Here is a 21,181-nt window from a genome sequence, read left to right as displayed (position 1 = left end):
CTCCAAGTTTACAAGAATTACGGAAGATTCATCCCAGAGGATATGTCCATCTGTCAACTTTTTTTTTTTTTTTTTTTTTTTTTTTTTTTTTTTTTTTGAGACAGAGCCTTGCTCTGTTGCCCAGGCTGGAGTACAGTGGTGTGGTCTCAGCTCACTGCAACCTCTGCCTCCCAGGTCCAAGCGATTCTTGTGCCTCAGCCTCCTGAGTAGCTAGAATTACAGGCACATGCCACCATGTCTAGCTAATTTTTTTTGCATTTTTAATAGAGATGGGGTTTCACCATGTTGGCTAGGCTGGTCTTAAACTCCTGACATCGAGTGATCCACCCATGGCCTCCCAAAGTGCTGAGATTACAGGCTTGCCCATCCATCGACTTTTGTGGAAGGTTTCTGGCCCTGATTGGGCATTATGCCCAAATCTCTGGTGGGTGGGGAGTATTTTTGTGTATTTTTGAGTTAAAGATCTAATCCCCCCCATATGCATATCCAATTATTTACAGCGTAATATATAGCATATCTGATTTGAAATGTCACCTTTATTATGTATACATTTTCATACTTACCTTTCTCTTTCTGGATTCTCTATTATGTGCTGTAGGTCTTTATTTTTGTTTTCTATTCATGTACCATCCTGGTGTACTCACTATGATTTTATACTATGATTTGAAAACTGGTAGGGAAGGTGGCCCTCATTATTGTTCTTTTCTTTAAAAAAAAAAAAAAAATTCTTAGTTTGCTTGCTGAGGAACCAAAAGTTTATTAATGCTTCGCTTGTGTTTACCCTTCCAAATGGATTTTAGGTGCGGTTTTTCAATCTCTGCCCCTTTTCCCATCCCATTAGGATTTTGATTGGAAGTGCATTGAATTTATATATTAATTTGGGGACAGGTGGTACTTTTGTTTTGTTTTGTTTTGAGACAAAGTCTCGCTCTGTCGCCCAGGCTGGAGTGCAGTGGTGCAATCTCGGCTTAGTGCAACCTCTGCCTCCCGATTCAAGCAATTCTTCCTGCCTCATCCTTCCGAGTAGCTGGGATTACAGGCATCCGCCACCACACCCAGATAATTTTTGTATTTTTAATAGAGACAGTGTTTCGCCATGTTAGCCAGGCTGGTCTTGAACTCTTGACCTCAGGTGATCTGCCTGCCTCGGCCTCCCAAAATGCTGGGATTACAGGTGTGAGCCGCTGCGCCCAGCCAGTACTTTTTAGTAATATTGAAACTTCTCAGGCCCATGGCTCATGGTCTCAGTTTATTTGGTTCTTTTTTCTTCTTCCTCTGTCTTCCTCTTCCTCCTGCATTCTTCTTCCTCCTTCCTCTTTCAGTCTTTCTTCCTCATTCTTCCTCCTCTTCCTCCTCCTTCCTTTTTCTTCCTCCCTTTTCTTGTTTCTCCTTCTCTCTTCCATCTTCTTCCTCTTCCTCTTTTCTTCCTCTTCCTTCTTTTTCCTTCTTCGTCTGCTCCCTTTCTTCTTCTTTCTTTTTTAAAGACTTTATTTTTTAGAGCAGTTTTAGGTTCACAGCCAATTGAGTAGAAGATACAGGACACTTTTTCATCATTCAGTCAAGTTTCATAGTTTGATTTAACTTTTTAACTGATTATTGCTGGGAAGCTTTTTGTTACCCTTCATCTTGTTACTTAATTCAATTCTCTTATTAACTGTAATAGTTTTTCATTTTATTCTCTTTAGTTTTCTAGTTAGCACTCCTATCATCCTCAAATATTGTGTTTTTCTTTCCAATGTTTATGCCTCTTATTTTTCTTATCTGTTATATTGACCATACTACCTAAACAAAGTTGTTTAATATAGGCATCCTTGTCTTTTTCCTGACTTCAGTGAGAATGAATTAGTGTTTCTTTGTTAAACTTGTTTGCTTTTGGTTCCTAATATATGCACTATCACACTAAGAAAGTTTAATTTTATTCATAATTTATTAGGGGCTTTTAATTAAGAATGACTAATGATTTTGTCACATGCCCTTTGCAGTCCTATCAAAATGACCTTAGAGTTTTTCTCCCTTAAACAGTTAATGCATTTTATTAACAAGTAGGTTTTCTAATGTTTTCTAGTGTTTTTATTCAAGCTGCTTTGTCAAGGAGCACCAATCTCTCTTTTTTAGGGGTCGGGGGTTGGGGAAACAGGATCTCACTTTGTTTCCCAGGCTAGAATGCAGTAGCAAGATCTTGTTTCACTACAACCTCAAACTCGGTGGGCTCAAGCAATCCTCTCACTTCAGCCTATGAACTATGTAGGACTACAAGCACGTGCCACCACGCCTGGCTAATTTTTCAATTTTTGGTAGAGACTAGGTTGCCCAGGCTGGAGTCTCTTAACACGTTATTGGAGTTGATTTGTTCCTTATCTTTTTTTCTTTTTTTAAGGATTTTTACATTTATTCAAAAGAGGGTGAGTCTCTTTATCAAAGTTTTGGTGTCAGGATTATATTAGTTTCATAAAAGGAACTGGGAAAACTTGCCATATTCTTATGCTTGGAAATAGTTTACGTAACACAGGAATTACCTATTATTTAAAGGCTTAATGCAAGTTACCTGTAATTCCATCTGGACCTAGTATCTTTTTGGGAACTAGATCTATTACAGTCTTTTCAGTTACTTCTGGGGTTGATAGTATAGGGTAATGTTTTATTTATCTCTGTATTCTCAGCTTCTAGCACAGTATTGGTTTTATAGTGGCTACTAAACATGTTTGTTTTGAATAAGTGGATAATTGTAATTATGTCTCTAAAAAGTATAAAAAACATATGAATTAGTAATAATAATAGCTAAGAGTATGTGCCAGAAACTAGTCTAAATGCTTTACAGGTATTCATTTGTTTCATCCTCACTATAACCCTGTGAAGAAGGTATTGTGAATATCTCCATTTTACTGGAGAAACTGAGGCACAGAGAGTTTAGGTAAATTGTCTAAGAGTATAAAGGCCGTTAAATATTGGAGCCGGGATAGTGCAAAAATGAAAGTATTTGTATTTGGTGAGATTTTTAACTATTTACTTGTACTAAAAAATTTTAGTATAACTGTTTTGTATAGGTCAAAAATTTAAAATTAAGTAGCCTTCTCACTTATTTTTTAACCAAAGATTTAAGCATTTCCCTAATTTTCTCAGAAACTTTCCTTCTAAGGCACCAGTATATCAGTAAATAGAACTTGAAAGTTTTTAATTCAGTTTCTTTTCTCTTTTCTTTCATAGACATATAAATAAACACAGTATATCTTTGGGGCCTATTACTATACCCACCTAGCAGGCCTGCCTAGATTGTTCCATATGGTTGTTACTTTACAGTAATTGTCATTATGATGTCACTGTATGTTTTGAAAGTACAATTTCATGTTTTATACATTTTAAAAAATTGATTGAACTTTAGCATGGCTTCTTCCTGATAACAGTTTTGTCCTCTTGCTTTGAGGTGGAGCATATGGGCATTCCACTTATGGTTTCCATGGGCTACATCTCAGATTCCTGTTCATTCTGCGGGTTTCACTGTAGACAGAGTACTTCGTATTTAATGGCCGGGTGCGGTGGCTCACACCCGTAATCAGCACTTTGGGAGGCCGAGGCAGGTGGATCACTTGAGGTCAGGAGTTCCAGACCAGCCTGGCCAACATGATGAAATCCCATCTTTACTAAAAATCCAAAAATTAACCAGGCATGGTGGCGGTTGCCTCTTATCGCAGCTACTCAGGAGGCTGAGGCAGGAGAATCACTTGAACCTGAGAGGTGGAGGTTGCAGTGAGCCGAGATTGCGCCACTGTACTCCAGCCTGGGCGACAGAGCAAGACTTCATTTCAAGAAAAAGAGTACTTTGTATTTAAGAAATCAGATGTCAGAGATTAGCCTTTGTGGGATTATTAGTGTGTTCCTCACACCAACTTAATAAGTTTCCCTGAAATGATGTCCATTTTCTTTGACTTTTTCATTGGCATGAGTAAAACTTTTTACTAACACAAAGACAGGGAACTCTCACATTGTTCATTCATTCTGCAAATATTTATTCAGTGTCCCTAAAATATGTGCTTTATCCTCTAATCTGCAGCTTTTGAATGATAGTTAATTAGGTCTTGAATAGACTAGCTCATCTTATCTGACTTTAAGTGCATCTGACCTGTGCCAGCAGATTAATTTATAAATTTATAACTGAGAGTATTCTGTTTCAGTGACTACAAAACTCATTTGTTTGTTAGCATACTCTTGTCTTTGAATTTCTTAGGTATCAAGAAATTGAAAGCAATCAGATGGTTGTTTGGTACATATAGAATCAGCAAGGAAATTGCATGATCTTTAAGAGAAATTCCATTCAGATTGTGATAAATGCTAAGGAATTACTCATATTTCACTTCAAATAATTTTTTAGGATGGTAAAATATTAATGCTTGTTAGGTTTTTTTCCTTTGTGTTTGGTCAGCACCAGCACATTCATATTTTCCAGACAAGTAATAGAGATTACCACCCATTAGTCTACACTTGCTACATTAAAATCCATCTTTATTTTATTTTGTTGTTTTTGTTTTGTTTTGTTTTTTTGAAAGGGAGTCTCTATCACCCAGGCTGCAGTGCAGTGATGTGATCTTGGCTCACTGCAACCTCTGCCTCCCAGGTTCAAGCAATTCTCCTGCCTCAGCCTCCCAAGTAGCTGGGACTACAGGCATGAGCCACCATGCCTGGATAATTTTTTGTATTTTTAGTAGAGATGGGGTTTTGCCATGTTGGCCAGGCTGGTCTCGAACTCCTGACCTCAAGTGATCTGCCTGCTTCGGCCTCCCAAGGTGTTGGGATTACAGGCATGAGCCACTGCGCCCAGCCCCATTTTTATTGTATTGTGCTTTACTCTTTCGTTTTTTTGTTACATTTTAGCTTGGTGGTTTAATCTCCTTCCTGGCTATATAAAGGCAGCCTCTTTGATTTTAGCAGTAAGCTGTTTCTGATTCGCTTTGTAGGGTACATTACTTCTAAGAAGGTGTCCCACCTAAATAATACGTTCTTTTAAAAATTTATTGTTTTTATTTTAGATTCGGGGGTACATGTACAGGTTTGGTTTCTATTTTTTAATTTTTAAAAATTTGCTCTCCTGGTAACTCACAGAACAGCAGGTTTATTACACAGGTATATTGTGTGATGCTGGGGTTTGGGCTTCTAATGATCCCATGGCCTAAGCAGTGAACATAGTACCTATAGGTAGTTTCTCAACCTTTGCCCTTCTCCCTCCCTCTCCCCTGTTGTGATCTCCAGTGTTTATTATTCCTTACTTTGTGCCCTTGTGTACCCAATGTTTAGTTCCCATGTATAAGTGAGAACATGTGGTATTTCTGTTTTCTGCGTTAAGTTGCTTAGGCTAATGACCTCCAGCTATATCCATGCTTTTGCAAAGGACATGATTTCGTTCTTTTTTATGGCTGTGTAAAGAATATGTTTTAAGATTTCCCACCTAGAGAATATGTTCTTCTGAAGTTAACCCTAGGTTCTTGGACCATAGATTTCTGACCACTGATCACATCTCAGATTTTGATAACTGACTTTTTTTGGCTAACTTTTTTTTTCTTATTAAAAAAAATTTGTTTTGGTATGGAATAAAAAGACAACCTTATCCAGAAATAGCCATAGTTACACCTTGATGTATAATCTTGTAGACCTTTTTAAATACATATATATGATAATTACATCTATATAATTGAAATTGAATTGATTATACTACACATATTTTATAATCTTTTTTATCTTAATAGGTTGTATATATCTTTCAAAATACATTTGATTGGGGCCTATATTAGTCTGTTTTCACACTACTGATAAAGACATACCTGAGACTGGGAAGAAAAAGAGGTTTAATTGGATTTAACAGTTCCACATGGCTGAGAAGGCCTCAGAATCATGGCAGGAGGCTAAGGCACTTCTAACATGGCAGCAGTCAAACCATGTCATTCTGCCCGTGGCCTCTCCGAATCTCATGTCCTCACATTTCAAAACCAGTCATGCATTCCCAGCCATCCCCCAAAGTCTTAATTCTTTTAGGCATTAACCCAAAAGTCCAAAGTCTCATCTGAGATAAGGCAAGTCCCTTCTGCCTGCGAGCCTGTAAAATCAAAAGCAAGCTAGTTACTTCCTAGATACAATGGAGGTACAGGTATTTGGTAAATACAGCCATTCCAAATGGGAGAAATTGGCCAGAACAAAGGGGTTACAGGTCCCGTGCATGTCCGAAATCCAGCGGGGCAGTCAAATTTTGAAGCTCCAAAATCATCTCCTTTGAGTCCAAGTCTCACATCCAGGTCATGCTGATGCAAAAGGTGGGTTCCCGTGGTCTTGGGCAGCTCCACCCCTGTAGCTTTGTGGGGTCCAACCTCCCTCCTGGCTGCTTTCACTGGCTGGTGTTGAGTGTCTGTGGCTTTTCCAGGCGCATTGGTGCAAGCTTTCAGTGGATCTGGGATCTGGAAGATGGTGGCCCACTTCTCACAGCTCCACTAGGCAGTTCCCCAGTAGGGACTCTTTGTGGGGGCTCCCACCCCACATTTTCCTTCTGCACTGCCCTAACAGAGGTTCTCCATGAGGGCCCCGCCCCTGCAGCAAACCTTTGGCTGGGCATCCAGGTGTTTCCGTACATCTTCTGAAATCTAGGCGGAGGTTCCCAAACCTCAATTCTTGTCTTCAGTGCACTCGCAGGCTCAGCACCACATGGAAGCTGCCAAGGCTTTGGGCTTGCACTCTCTGAAGCCACAACCCAAGCTCTATGTTGGCCCCTTTCAGCCATGGCTGGAGCAACTGGGACACAGGGCACCAAGTCTCTAGGCTGCACACAGCACGGGGACCCTGGGCCCAGCCCAGGAAGCCACTTTTTCCTCCTGGGCCTCTGGGCTTGTGATGGGAGGGGCTTCTGTGAAGGTCTCTGACAGGGCCTGGAGACATTTTGCCTGTGGTCTTGGGGATTAACATTAGGCTTCTTGCTACTTACACAAATTTCTGCAGCTGGCTTGAATTTCCCCTCAAAAAATGGGTTTTTCTTTTCTGTCACATAGTCAGGCTGCAAATTTTCCAAATTTTTAGGCACTGTTTCCCTTATAAAACTGGTTAACAGCACCCAAGTTGCCTCTTGAATGCTTTGCTGCTTAGAAATTTCTTCCGCCAGATATCCTGAATCATCTCTCTCAAGTTCAAAGTTCCACAAATCTGTAGGGCAGGGGCAAAATGCTGCCAGTCTCTTTGCTAAAACATAACAAGAGTCATCTTTGCTCCAGTTCCCAACAAGTTCCTTGTCTCCATCTGAGACCACCTCAGACTGGACCTTATTGTCCATATCACTATTAGCATTTTGGGCAAAGTCATTGAACAAGTCTCTAGGAAGTTCCAAACTTTCCCACATTTTCTTGTCTTCTTCTGAGCCCTTCAAACTGTTCCAACTTCTGCCTGTTACTTAGTGCCAAAGTCGCTTCCACATTTTCGGTATCGTTTCAGCAATGCCCCACTCCTGGCACCAATTTACTATATTAGTCCATTTTCACACTGCTGATAAAGACATACCCAAGACTGGGAAGAAAAAGAGCTTTAATTGGACTTACAGTTCCACATGGCTGGGGAGGCCTCAGAATCATGGTGGGAGGTGCAAGGCACTTCTTACATGGCAGCGGCAAGAGAAATGAGGAAGAAGCAAAAGCAGAAACCCCTGATAAACCCATCAGATCTCATGAGACTTACTCACTATCATGAGAATAACATGGGAAAGATCGGCCTCCATGATTCAATTACCTCCCCCTGGGTCCCTCCCACAGCATGTGGGAATTCTGAGAGATACAATTCAAGTTGAGATTTGGGTGGAGACACAGCCAAACCATATCAGAGCCCATCTAGGGGAGGTTTCTTAATTAATTAATTTTTTCCTGGGCTCAAGTGATCCTCCCATCTCAGCTTCCTAAGCATCTAGGACCATAGGTGTGCAGCACTAGGCCCAGCTAATTTTTAAAATTTTTGTAGAGATGGGGTCTCCTTATGTTGTGCAGGCTGGTCTTGTATTCCCGTCTTGGCCTCCCAATGTGCTGGGATTACAGGTGTGAGCCACTTTGCCTGGCCCCATAAGAGGTCTCTTAATTTATTCAACAGACATTGTGTATTACTGTGTGCCAGATGTTGGGCATACAGTAGTCAATAAATAGTCAAGAATGACTGCCCTTGTGGAGCTTAAGTACTAATGGAGAAAGATAAGACGATCAAAATAAATAGAATTTTAAGCAGTAGTAAGTGCTATGGTGGAAGAAAAGCAGGGATGGGAGATAGGGAATATGGTTGAAGTGAAGTTTCTAAAGAGCATAGTCAGCAAATGTCTTACTGAGAAAGTATCTGAGTAGACACCAAGGAAGTGTAGGGATGTACAAACAAGGAGAGACCAATGTAGGGCAGAGAAGGTGAGGGGAATGGTAGGAGAAGTTGATGGGAGTGGGAATGGGGAGGTGGGTATTAGATTATATGAAGCCTAGTTGGCAATTATAAGAGCTTCTATTCCAGTGGAGAGTTTAGATGTCATTTATATCTTGAAATGATTGTTCTAACTGCTGTGCTGAAAATAGAATGGGGGGGCTGCAAGGTGTGCGAGGCAAAGACACAGCAGAGAAACCATTTAAGAGGCTATTGCATTAATATAAGCTAGAGATGCCGGTGGTTTGGGTGAGAGTAGTGAAAAATGGTTTGGTTTCAGATGCAGTTTGGCAATATTCATGATAGGAGTTACTGGCAGATTGGATGTGGGGTGTAACAGAAAGAAGAGTTATGACACCAAGGTTTTTGGCCTGAAAACAAGAAAAATGGAGCCACCATCCACTGACATGGGGAACATTAGGAAGAGTAAGTTTGGAGGAAAATATTTAAGAGTTCATTCAGTTTGGGACATAATCAGTTTGAGGTGCTTATTACAAAAGTGGAAATGTTGATTAGGCAGAGGTCTTGGCTGGAGATAAAATTTGGAAATTGTGGCCTATATATGGTATTTAAAATTATAAAGCTGGATAAAGTGGTCAAAGAAGTCAAGATAGGAAATAGTAGAGCTCAGAGAATCGAGGCCTGGGCCCTCAATGGTTAGAAGTTTGGAAGATAAGGAAGAATAAGCAAAGGAGACTGAGAGGAAACAGCCAGGGAAGTATGAGGAAAACCTAGAGAGGGTACAGCTCTGGAAACTATGTGAAGACTCTTACCTGGTTTTAGCATGTGACTTCCCTTCCAGACCCAGTGGGTTGATTTTTCTCTTCTGTGAGTTTCTTTTTTATTTTTTTTTTTGAGACGGAATCTTGCTCTGTCTCCCAGAGACTGGAGTGCAGTGGCGCGATCTCGGCTCACTGCAAGCTCTGCTTCCCGGGTTCATGCCATTCTCCTGCCTCAGCCTCCCGAGTAGCTGGGACTACAGGCGCCCGCCACCATGCCTGGCTATTTTTTTGTATTTTTATTAGAGACGGGGTTTCACCGTGTTATCCAGGATGGTCTCGATCTCCTGACCTCGTGATCCGCCCTCCTCGGCCTTCCAAAGTGCTGGGATTACAGGCGTGAGCCACTGCGCCCGGCCTCTTCTGTGAGTTTCTAAAATTACATGTGTATACTATCTTCCTTCCCTCCACATCTTCCCCAGACATTTAGCTTTAACAAGAAAAGATTTTTTTTTTTTTTTTTAATAAACAGAATTCATCGTAAATGCTCTGTCAACTATTGTTCTCCGAGCAACAGCTCTTATGCACTGGGGCCACCCTGAGCAGTCTCTGTTATTGCTACAAAAACATGGGACTAACATCTGACTTCCAGAGAGTAAGTAGCCAAGAAAGGAATCATCAGCTGATCAGCTGCTGGTGAATTGTCCCTCGTAATTCCAAGCATTCATGTAGGATTGACTTTTACAGCTTCAAGAACTAGGCTATCTCTCAAACTTGATTATTACCATTTACTTATTGGTCAGTTTAAGCATGTGATAATTTGCCCTTCTTGTCACTGACAAATAGGTGGGTATATATTAGTTACCTATTGCTGTGTAACACATTACCCCAGAATTTAACAGCTTATGACAATATTTATTATCTCAGTATTTTTGAGGGTCAGAAATTTGGGAGCAGTTTAGCTAGGTGGTTCTGGTGAAGGGCTTCCTGAGGTTATCATCAACATGTCAGCTGTGGCTACAGTCAACCGAACACTTAACTGGACCTGGAACATCCACTTCCAAGATGCCTCACTCACATGACTGTTGGCAGGAGGCCTTAGTTCCTCACCATCTGGGCCTCTCCATAGGGCTCCTTGAATGTCCCGATTACTTGGCAGCTAGCTTCTCTTGGAGTTAGTGATCCAAGAGAATGATAGAGGAAGAAGGAAAAAAACCCATAATATCTTTTTATATCCTAATTTTGGAAGTCACACACTGTCATTCCTGCTACATTTTGTCTGTAAGAGGTGAATCACTAAGTCTAGCCTACATGCAAGGAGAAGAGAATTAGCTCCACCTCTAAAGAATTTATGGATGTATTTTAAAATCACCACAGTTTGCCCTCTAGCCACAAATTATTTACACTTCTTCTATGTGCAAAATGCACTCACTTCCTCCCAAAATCTATCAAAAAAGTCTCCTTCTTCTACAGCATCAGCTTGAAATATAAGGTAGCTGTCCTTTTAACCAGGTCCAAGTGTGGGTGTGGCTCCTTGGGTATAGTTCCTCAGGTACAGTTCCTTTTGACGTGAAGACCTGTAAACTAAAGAGACGGGTTAACTACCTATCACACACCCAACATACAGTGATGTGGCAGGCAGTGATTCGGAACAGGTATAGAGATTTCCTGTTCCGAAAGGGAAAATGATGGCACAAAGAAGTTGCTGGTTCATAGCAATTCTGATAGTTGTCTAGACAAATGTCAGAAGTTCCTTGACTAGGACTTCTGCTTCTGTCCAGGAGTTCTTCTCTGTGACTCTGGAGTCCACCCTGTTAGTCATCCTTTCTTTTCCATTAAAAGTAGTTCATATTTGTAGCTGCATAGCTTTCTTAGCTTGCATCTTGCCGGTAGAAATTTGAGGGCCCAGAGACCTGTTTTCATTTTATACTATTTTTCCACCTTTCAGTTTAAGCTGGCAGTGTTTCTTTTTAAAACTTCGAGTATCCTATGAATCTCACTGGGATTCATGCCATTAGGCAAAAGCCACATCCACCAATCTCTTCTAAATAGGCTTTTTCCACCTTGTGTTTCTGCTGGGATTGCTGAGAGATACCACTTGTAGTGGGTAGAATTGTGTCCCCCAAAAAGCTGTATTCAAGTCCTAACCCTGATAAGGTCACTGTGAATATGACCTTATTTGGAAATAGGTCATTACAGATGTAGTCAAGTTATAATAAGATCACACTGGATCAGGAAGGGCCCTAATCGAACGGTTGATAGTCTTATAAGGAGAGAAATTTGTCTGAGTACGGTGGCTTACTCCTGTAATCTCAGCACTTTGGGAGGCCGAGGTGGGAGGATCAGCTGAGGTCAGGAGTTTGAGACCAGCCTGGCCAATGTGGTCAAACCCCATGTCTACTAAAAATACAAAAATTAGTCAGGCATGGTGGCCCATGCCTGTAATCCCAGCTACTCAGGAGGCTGAGGTGTGAGAATTGCTTAAACCTGGAGACAGAGGTTGCAGTGAGGTGAGATCGCACCACTGCACTCCAGCCTGAGTGAGAGCGAGACTGCCTCAAAAAAAAAAAAAAAAAAAAAAAAAGAAGCTAGAAATTTGGACATGAACACAGAAGACAAAGAGAAGAAAGCCATGTGATGACAGAGGCAGAGGTTGGGGGGGCATACATCTACAAATCAAGGAATGGCAAAGATTGCTGTCAAACATCACCAGAAGCCAGGAGAGAATCATGGAACTGATCTCCCTCAGAACTTCCTGAAGGAATTAACCCTACTGACACCCACATTAGTGAGCGAATAAATTCCTTTTGTTTTAAGCTACCCAGTTTGTGGTAGTTTGTTATAGCAGCCCTAGGAAACTAACATAACACCCTTAAGCTTCTTAGTCCGATTTTCTAACTGAATGATTCTTTAGGTACCATTTTAGATCTTTGTGAGGTTGTGGTTTTTTTTTTTGTTGTTTTTTTTTTTTGAGACAGTCTCACTCTTTCACCCAGGTTGGAGTGCAGTGGTGCGATCTCGGCTCAGTGCAGCCTCCGTCTCCCGGGTTCAAGTGATTCTCATGTTTCAGCCTCCCGAGCAGCTGGCATTACAGGTGTGTTCCACCACGCCCAGCTAATTTTTGTATTTTTAGTAGAGACAGGTTTCTCCATGTTGGCCAGGCTGGTCTCAAATTCCTGGCCTCAAGTGATCCTCCTGCCTTGACCTCCCAAAGTGCTGGGATTATAGGCGTGAGCCACTGTGCCTGGCCCTTTCTGAGGTCTTAACAAAGAATTGTTACAGTCTGATCCTTGGCTTCATCTGAAATCAGTCTTTTGGCAGTGCCTTGGATTCGATCTTTGCTTGAAATCCATTTCTTAATTTTAGTGTCATTTACTAATCTGGAGATGCTGGGAATTCTCAGAATTATATAATTCTGTCCTTTTTGTTTAACGGTCCTTCCTTTAATTCATCCCTCTTTTGCATTTTAAAGTAAGCAGCAAGAAGCCAGGAGGTACTTTCAAAAGTGGAAATCTCTTTAGCTAGATTATCAACCAGTTTTTGGACCACAACATCTACTTTCTATGTTATGGTAAGGCAACAGCTTTGCCAGTATATAACAAGGATCCTTTTCCCACCAGTTTCTAATAAGATTTTTTTTTTCTGCCTTTTCTTAATCTCTCACCTTTAACTTCCTCAAAGGCCATAGTGGTTCTGTTTTTTTACTTCACTGATGCTCTCCTCAAAGTCCTTTTAACTTCTGCCCCACTGCTGGGTTCCAAAGATACTCTCACGTTTTAGGTCTTTATTATGGCAGCACCGGTATCCAGATATCAAAATCTGTATGTTATCTATTGCCATATAACAAATTATCTCAGAGCTTAGTGGCTTAAAACAACAAATATTTATTATCTCACAGATTCACTGGGTCAGGAACAGGTTCAATTGGGAGTAGCATGCCTGAGTGGTTCTGGCCCAGGATTTCATGAGCTTATAGTCAAGATGTTGGCCACTGCTGCTGTATAGGATTGACTAGGCTTTACATATATTCTGGCAGGTTTGTTCTGGCTGTTGGCAGGAGTACTCAGTTCCTCATCACATGGACCTTTCTATAGGACTGCTTGATACGGCACTCTCCCAGAGCAAGTGATTGATCCGACAGAAGTACAAGGAGAAAGCACTCCACCCTGCCCCCCACCTTTTTTTTTTTGAGGCAAAGTCTGTGTCATCCAGGCTGGAGTGTAATGGCACGATCTTGGCTCACTGCAACCTCCGCCTCCCGGGTTCAAGTGATTCTCCTGCCTTATCCTCCTGAGTAGCTGAGACTATAGGCACGTGCCACCGTGCCCGGTTAATTTTTGTATTTTTAGTAGAGATGGGGTCATGTTGGCCAGGCTGGTCTCGAACTCCTGACCTCAAGTGATCCACCCACCTCGGCCTCCCAAAGTTCTGGGATTACAGGCATGAGCCGCCACACCTGGCCATTTCCGCCGCTTTTTTTTTACCTTGTCTTGGAAGTCACAGATTATCAATTCTGCCATATTCTATTTAAGTGAGTCACTAAGTCCAGCCCACACTGAAGGGAAGCTTATCAAATAATTTTTGGATGTATTTTTAAAACAACACGAAGCATTCTAAAAAAAAAAAAAAACACAACGAATTCATAGAAGCAGAGAATAGAATGGTAGTTACCAGGAGCTGTGGGGCAGAGGTGGTGGATTAGAGAGATGTTGAAGGATACAAAATTTCAGTTAAAAGTTCAAGAGATCTGTTGTACAACATGGTGACTGTAGTTAATAACAATGTTTTCAGCCAGGTGGAGTGGCTCATGCCTGTAATCCCAGCACTTTGGGAGGCCAAGGCAGGCAGATTACTTGACAGCCCGGCCAACATGGTGAAACCCCATCTCTAACTAAAAATACAAAAATTAGCCAGGCGTGGTGGTGTGCATCTGTAATCCCAGCTACTTGGGAGGCTGAAGCACAAGAATTGCTTGAACCTGGGGTACGGAGGTTGCAGTGAGCCGAGATGGTGCCTCTGCACTCCAGCCTAGGTGACAGAGCAAGACTTCATCTCAAAAAAAGAAAAAAAACAACAACCAGTGTTTTGTACATTTGAAAATTGCTGAGAGAGTAGATTTTAAGGGTTATTAAGGGTTATTGTTGCAAATAAGTTTGTGAGGTAATGCATATGTTGATAGTTTGATGTAGTCATTCCACAACGCATACATATTTCAAAATATGTTATATACCATAATATATGCAATTTTTGTCAGTTAAAAATAAGTAATGAAAAATAATACAAAAAAGCAAGCAAACAAATGGAATAGTGTAGTTAGCTGCTGTTGAACTTTAGTAGCAGGGAAAGTCCAATGTTGGCTACTGCCATTGTTACATTAATTGGCCTAATAAGTAAAGTGGGAACCAAGGACTTAAAATTGCATATCATTGCTGGGCACGGTGGCTCAGCACTTTGGGAGGATGAGGTCAGGAGTTCAAGATCAGCTTTCTCAACGTGGTGAAACCCCGTCTCTACTAAACCTACTAAATATACAAAAAATTAGCCGGGTGTGGTGGCAGGTGCCTGTAATCCCAGCTACTCGGGAAGCTAAGGCAGGAGAAGTGCCTGAACCTGGGAGGCAGAGGTTGCAGTGAGCCGAGATCGCTCCACTGCACTCCAGCCTGGGCGGCAGAGCGAGACTCTGTCTCAAAAAAGACAAAAAATTGCATGTCATCCAGAACACAGAAGATCTAGTGGAACAATTTCTTCAGGTTTTTCTTTTGCTGAGGCATCACTCCAATATCTCTTTGGGTAACAAAGACTCATTCGTATAAAGAACTGTGTACCTGTGCCATCTTAAGTATTCAGAGTGACAAATGCTAAGCATGTGTGTGTTTATATGTGTTTGTGTTATAATCATCTGAAACAACTTTAACATAGAATTATTGCTTAAACTTTTTTTAAAGGACCCTTTAAATGATATCTTATTCAGAAACCCAATGTGTACAACATACAAAAATGGAACTACCCTTGTTAAAGGGAAGTGGGTCCAGAATTCCACTGGCTCGGCATCCCTTTTAACCCTTCCTTATGTTGATGTCAGATATACAAGGAACATAGTTTGAAAAACTATACCATACCATCAGATCCCTTTCCAGCTTAATTCCCAAAAATCTATTAATCTGTAAGATAGCAGAGCTCAGGAAGATAGCCATAATAGCAAAATAGCACACCGCTGTGTGGCAGGCTGATTTCTGATGCTGTCTCTTGTGTACTAGCCAATGAAAAGCCATTTTGATTTAGGGAAGTAGTTGGCGATTAGGCAGCCATGGATATCTGTAGAGTACTTTCATTAGTCTGTTGTCTTATCTAATTTTTTCTTCTCTAACAGAATACTACAACACATCTTTGCAGGATTCTTTGCAAATTCTGCCATTCCTGGATCTCCACACCCTTTTTCGTGGTAAGTAACTAATTGCTTTCTATCTTACTCTATTGGAGTGACATCATTTTAAGTGCTGTCATTTCTGTGCAGTAGAGAAAAAGAACTGCATAGGCTGAGTGCAGTGGCTCATGCCTATAATCCCAGCACTTTGGGAGGCCGAGGCTGGCGGATCACGAGGTCAGGAGATCGAGGCCATCCTGGCTAACACGGTGAAACCCTGTCTGTACTAAAAATATAAAAAATTTGCCGGGCGTGGTGGCACCCTTCTGTAGTCCCAGCTACTCGGAGGCTGAGGCAGGAGAATTGCTTGAACCCGGGAGGTGGAGGTTGCAGTGAGCCGAGATCGCGCCACTGTACTCTAGCCTGGACGACAGAAAGAGACTCCATCTCAAAAAAAAAAAAAAAAAAAAAAAAGCTGCATAGGTGAGTATGTAGATGTAACTGGAGGCTGCTAGACTGCCATTATCTGCTAAACCCAAACTTAATCAGAACTTTTTTTTTTTTTTTATTATTATTCAGGCTCAGGAAGGCTGTCCTGGTCCCCCAGGATGTTTGGGTGCTAGAAATGTCTTGATTCCTTTTATATTCAGGTCTGAGAGTTGTATTGAGGTAGAGATTGAGATGGTCCCTGCCAGGCTTGGTATCTGATTTGTGGGTTTCCCCAGCAGACTACACAGGAATGTTTTACTCCTTAAGAACTTCTGAAATTGAAAACATGCTGAACTTTATTTTTTTCAGAGTAAGAGGATTTGTCAGAAGAAACAGGCTGTAATTCAGTATCAGAGTGACACTTATGTATGATGGGATTAAAGATGGAATTTCTTCTTGTCTGAGAAATTATTTGCTGCTTCTAACTGTGGCCCAGAAGGTTTCTTTGCTCAAAGGAACCTCAGTCCTTTTAGGACCTCTGTCATCCAGTAGTCTGGACCCCTGCTGGTAGTGTACCAGCACCTCTGGAGGAAAATAAAAAAAAAGATGTTGCCAAGTCCCTTTTATAATTGCTCTAAGTTGTGATTCAGAGACTGCTATGGCTGCTTCTCTACTTGAAAGCTCCTCATTGTCCAGAATTGTGGGCGGCCTCTTATAATGAGGAGTGTTTGCTGTAGATTTTGACCAGTCATGAAGGGAAAACTGTCCTTAAAAAGCAGCTCCATCTGTGTTTAATATAAGTGGGCACAGAAAACACAAATTTTTGAAACCAACAGGCAATGAGTCACTCTTTTTGTTCTGGCATGTCATGTGGTACTTTAGGTAGCTTCACATTTTATGTTCCAGTTAAGTAAAATTCCTAGAGAATGAGATACTATCTCTGGATAGTCTGTTTGATCTTGAAAATGTACAGAATTCTTTGCCTCTTGATCCTGGAGGACTAGCGACTTTCCAGGTCTGAGAGAGACCAATTTTTTTCTGTAGTGTAAGGCAGAGCCCGGTCACTCCATCTAATGCTGTCTGTCTCATCTCATGTATAGGAGCGGGATGCTGCACTCCAACCCTGGGGACTATGCCTGGGGTCAGACAGGGCTTGATGCCATTGTAACCCAGGTGAGGAGCTGCCTTTTGAGGGTGTCTGTTCAGTGTGTCTCATGGTTCCACAGGCTTCCTGCTTTCCTTCTGCTACTTTCTGAAATGGCAGTCACTCTGCTTTCTCTAATATTTTGAGCTTTGGGGTTTCCATTTTACTAAAGGGATGAATGATTATGGGGTTAGCTCAGCATCCATGCACTTCCTAGGTCCGAGGGAATTTCTAGAAGATGGTTTCACCTCCATAGGAAGAAAAGACTTCTATAACAAATAGTATTTTATATTTTTGGTCTCTCTTGCTCAGTCCTATGAGTATTCTATTAACAAATATTTCACAAAAAAAAGAGGGTTTCCTCACATGTTGAAGCAGGGATTTCTGCTAGATGGAGCAAAGTAGGGGAAGGAAGCAGAGAAAAAGGTATTCCCATGCCATGTATAATTGCTTCCACTTGTTTATGTTCATTTTAATTTGATTGGTTTTTCATTTCCCTTGTGGATTTCTGAGACTAGAAAGCATGTCCTTTATATTCAGTCTTCTTATAGGCAGTAATTTACCTATTTCTTGGCTCACATTATGCTACTTTTCATACACTTGCTTTTTTCTTCTTCCAGCAGATGAAGCTTTTGGACCAGTTACATACTACTTTTTATTAAGCTGTAGTTTTACTTGTGACATCACAACCCTTTTGCTGCCTCTGAAGTTGCTTTATGCCTAGAGGTGGGCCTTGTCTGTAGGCTTATACGAATGTCACTCTGAAATTGTAAAGCAATTATGAGTGTTCTGGCAGCAGGAAAGGGGAAACCCAAGCCTCTCAGAGCCTTGCAGAAGTAAGAGTAACTAACATACCTAATGACTGCACTGTTTGTTCTCAGCTGGAGCAGTTCCCTCTCCAGGGATATTGAGATGTCTGCCACTTCGTCTTTTTCTTTCTCTTTTTTTGTAGCTTTTAGGACAGCTGGAAAACACAGGCCCTCCCCCAGCTGACAAGGAAAAGATCACATCTCTTCCAACAGTGACAGTAACTCAGGAACAAGTTGGTAGGTTCATTTTTATACTTATTCTGTCATCTTCTGATCTCTGTTCAAAATCCCTGTATCTTCTGACAGGTGAAAAGTTTAAAAAGTGAACAAAATAAAAAGATAAATAAGAAAAAAAATCCCGATACCTTCCTATATTAAGGACCTTTAAGTGAAGCTATAGCCTTCTAAAATTCCTACCTGGGTGCCAAATCTGGAAAGTTCCTAACCTTTTATTAGGTTAGTCAGTTGGTATTTCCTGAGCAATTATGTCTCTTTTTTAGGTGCCATTGGGAATAAAGAAGTACAAAGATAGATAAGACTTGATTGTAACAAGTTGAAGAAAAACTCATCAAATGATTAAAAACTGTGTTGGACACATGATACTGACATTGCGGAAAGGAGAAGAAAAAAATAGGCTGGGAGTTTGTTTCAAATCTACTTTGTGTCAGGTATAGTTAGGTATATTAGTCATAGATACTATTTTATTTGTAAGCACTGGAGGAATTTAGTGACAAGGGACAGCATTTTGGACTGGGAGTTTCTGTTCCCATCAATTCGGTTTTAGAGTTAGAGATTTCAAAGACAAAGTGGGCCATCTTAGGTCATTCTATTTAAGGAAAAGTATGAACTAGTATACGTGGTGTGTGAGTCAGGTAAAGTGGTCTTTAGGGAAGATTAGTCTAGGGGCAGTGCGTGAAACATTGGAAGCGAGAGAGAGCAGAAACAGGGATTTTAGAGTCTGTTGCAGCAGTCCAGATGAGGTTCAGGTGATGGTGACAATACTAACAGAAAGGAAAGGATTCAGAAGATCATTTTGGAGAAAGGCTTTCCTCACTCATTGCATAATGGGATGAAGGAGGGGAAAGAGTCAAAGAGAATTCTGAGATTTCACAGCTTTGTAGCTATAAACATGGTGCTGCCATTTTAAGGGACGGGGAAATAGTGAATGGGCCCTGGTTTGGGTAAGGAGATGAGGTGATATTTTACATTTTTTAATTTGTGATTTTTGAGGTGCCAGCTGAGAATCCAAGTGAAGAGGAGCTGGGGATTGCTGTGGAGCTGGTTTGAGGGAAAATTAAGTTGTAGCAAAGTATAGGATATATTTGGAGGGTTAAGACCGTGGAATTTGGGATACTAGCTGGGAGGCTGTTGCAGCAGACTAGGCATGAGAAGTAAAAGAATTAGGGCTAAGGTGATAGGAATGGAGAGTAAGGAGTAAATCTATTAAGTAGTAGTACTGCTCCAAATGCCTTATCTGCTGTTGGTTCATGGAGCATATCCCAGCCACTAGGCGTGTAGACTAGCTGACAGTATTAGCCAAATTTGGGAAACTCAAAACTTGCTGCTTGGAGCTCCCAGTATAGTTCATGACTGTTTCTTCTCAGAAAAGAGGGCTTTTTGTCTCTTGATTTGGTGACCTGAGCTAGACTTCGACTTTGCAGTTCTGCAGCACCACTTCTGGTATAGCTTTTCTGGTGTAGCTTCTGGTATTTTCTTCTTTTCTGGTATAGCTTTTATTAACAATTTTTTTTTTTTTTTTTTTTGAGACAGAGTCTTGCTCTGTCATCCAGGCTGGAGTGCAGTGGCACGATCTTGGCTCACTGCAACCTCCACCTCCCGGGTTCAAGCAATTCTCTGCCTCAGCCTCCTGAGTAGGTGGGTTTATAGGCACCCGCCATCACACCCAGCTAATCTTTGTATTTTTAGTAGAGACACGGTTTTTACCATCTTGGTCGGGCTGGTCTTGAACTCCTGACCTCGTGATCCACCCGCCTTCACCCTCATTAACAATTTTTACAGAGGACTTTAGGGCAGCCACACTAAAATAGGATGCTTCATCCCATGCTGAAAAGAGCATGGTGAAAGTGGCAAGTGGCTTGAGACACTGCACTGCTAAGATTGCTGAGATGAATCCCTTGGCTATGGTGGACAGATTGACAGTGGCAACTGACTGCTAGAGGGCTGTCACACATTGGGAAGATGTTTTTCCTGTTTTACTGAACAGATCATCTAAGCCCCAGTTTATTTCTTCCAACTCTTTACATCAAAAAATAGGCCTTATACAGTTCCTATGTAGGCCTTTTTGGAGTAGGCCCCATTCATCATTCCTCCTTTTCATGTCTCTGTCTACTACCACCTTTACCCTCGTTTTGAAATATAATTCATGCCTCTTAGCTGCATGCTACTTGGGTGTACATTTTCTTTTGTCTCTTGTGTCTTTATGCATTCCTAGGGTTGGTAGAGACATGGGGTTGGTTTTTTCTTCCTTCCTTTTGCTTGTTTACTTTTCCTTCTTCAACAGATATGGGTTTAGAGTGTCCAGTATGCAAAGAAGATTACACAGTTGAAGAGGAAGTCCGGCAGTTACCTTGCAATCACTTCTTTCACAGCAGTTGTATTGTGCCATGGCTAGAACTGGTGAGTACAGCAAGTCATGGCTTCTTGGGGGGATGATTCAGAGTAAAGGTATAATTAACAGTTCCTCGAGATCCAAGTAGATTAGATTTTATCCCATAAATCCCTGGCTAACTCTGGTACTGTTATTTGTTTGGAACTTTTCTGACCAAGGGTTGCAAACTATGTTCTATAGGTCATTGTGTCCTGCCACCTGTTATTGTAAATAAAATTTTATTGGAACACAGCTATGTTCATTTGTTTATAGATTGTGGCTACTTTTGTGCTACATCAGCAAAGTTGATTAGTTGTAACAGCTGTAGTGTGGCCTGCAAAGCCTAAAATATTTATTTTCTGTCCCTTATGTATTTATTTTGAGACAGAGTCTCACTCTGTCACCCAGACTGGAGTGCAGTGGCGTGATCTCAGGTCACTGAAACCTCTACCTCCTGGGTTCAAGTGATTCTTGTGCCTCAGTCTCCAGAGTAGCTAGGATTATAGGCGTGCACCACCATGCCCAGCCAATTTTTGTGTTTTTAGTAGAGACAGGGTTTCGCCATGCTGATCTCAAACTCCTGACCTCAAGTGATCCACCTGCCTCGGCCTCCCAAAGTATTGGGATCACAGGTGTGACCCAGTGCATCCGGCCAATTTTCCTGTCCCTTTAAACAAAAAGTTTGCTGACCTCTGC

General features: G+C 41.3%; 1 protein-coding gene across 2 annotated transcripts in view; it reads left to right on the top strand.

Moving 5' to 3' along the window:
- The window catches only part of RNF115 (ring finger protein 115), a 90,279-nt gene that overhangs the window by 60,659 nt on the left and 8,439 nt on the right, over nucleotides 1–21,181 (top strand). For both annotated transcript variants that reach the window (XM_063625947.1, XM_063625948.1), the window contains 4 exons: nucleotides 15,502–15,573; nucleotides 17,025–17,097; nucleotides 18,021–18,114; nucleotides 20,399–20,514. In XM_063625947.1, coding sequence (XP_063482017.1) covers nucleotides 15,502–15,573; nucleotides 17,025–17,097; nucleotides 18,021–18,114; nucleotides 20,399–20,514 — 355 coding nt within the window. The remainder of the gene's footprint in view (nucleotides 1–15,501; nucleotides 15,574–17,024; nucleotides 17,098–18,020; nucleotides 18,115–20,398; nucleotides 20,515–21,181) is intronic.

This window comes from Symphalangus syndactylus, chromosome 12, assembly GCF_028878055.3.
Source record: "Symphalangus syndactylus isolate Jambi chromosome 12, NHGRI_mSymSyn1-v2.1_pri, whole genome shotgun sequence".
Taxonomy (NCBI): Eukaryota; Metazoa; Chordata; class Mammalia; order Primates; family Hylobatidae; genus Symphalangus; species Symphalangus syndactylus.
This window is presented reverse-complemented; position numbering and strand designations above follow the sequence as displayed.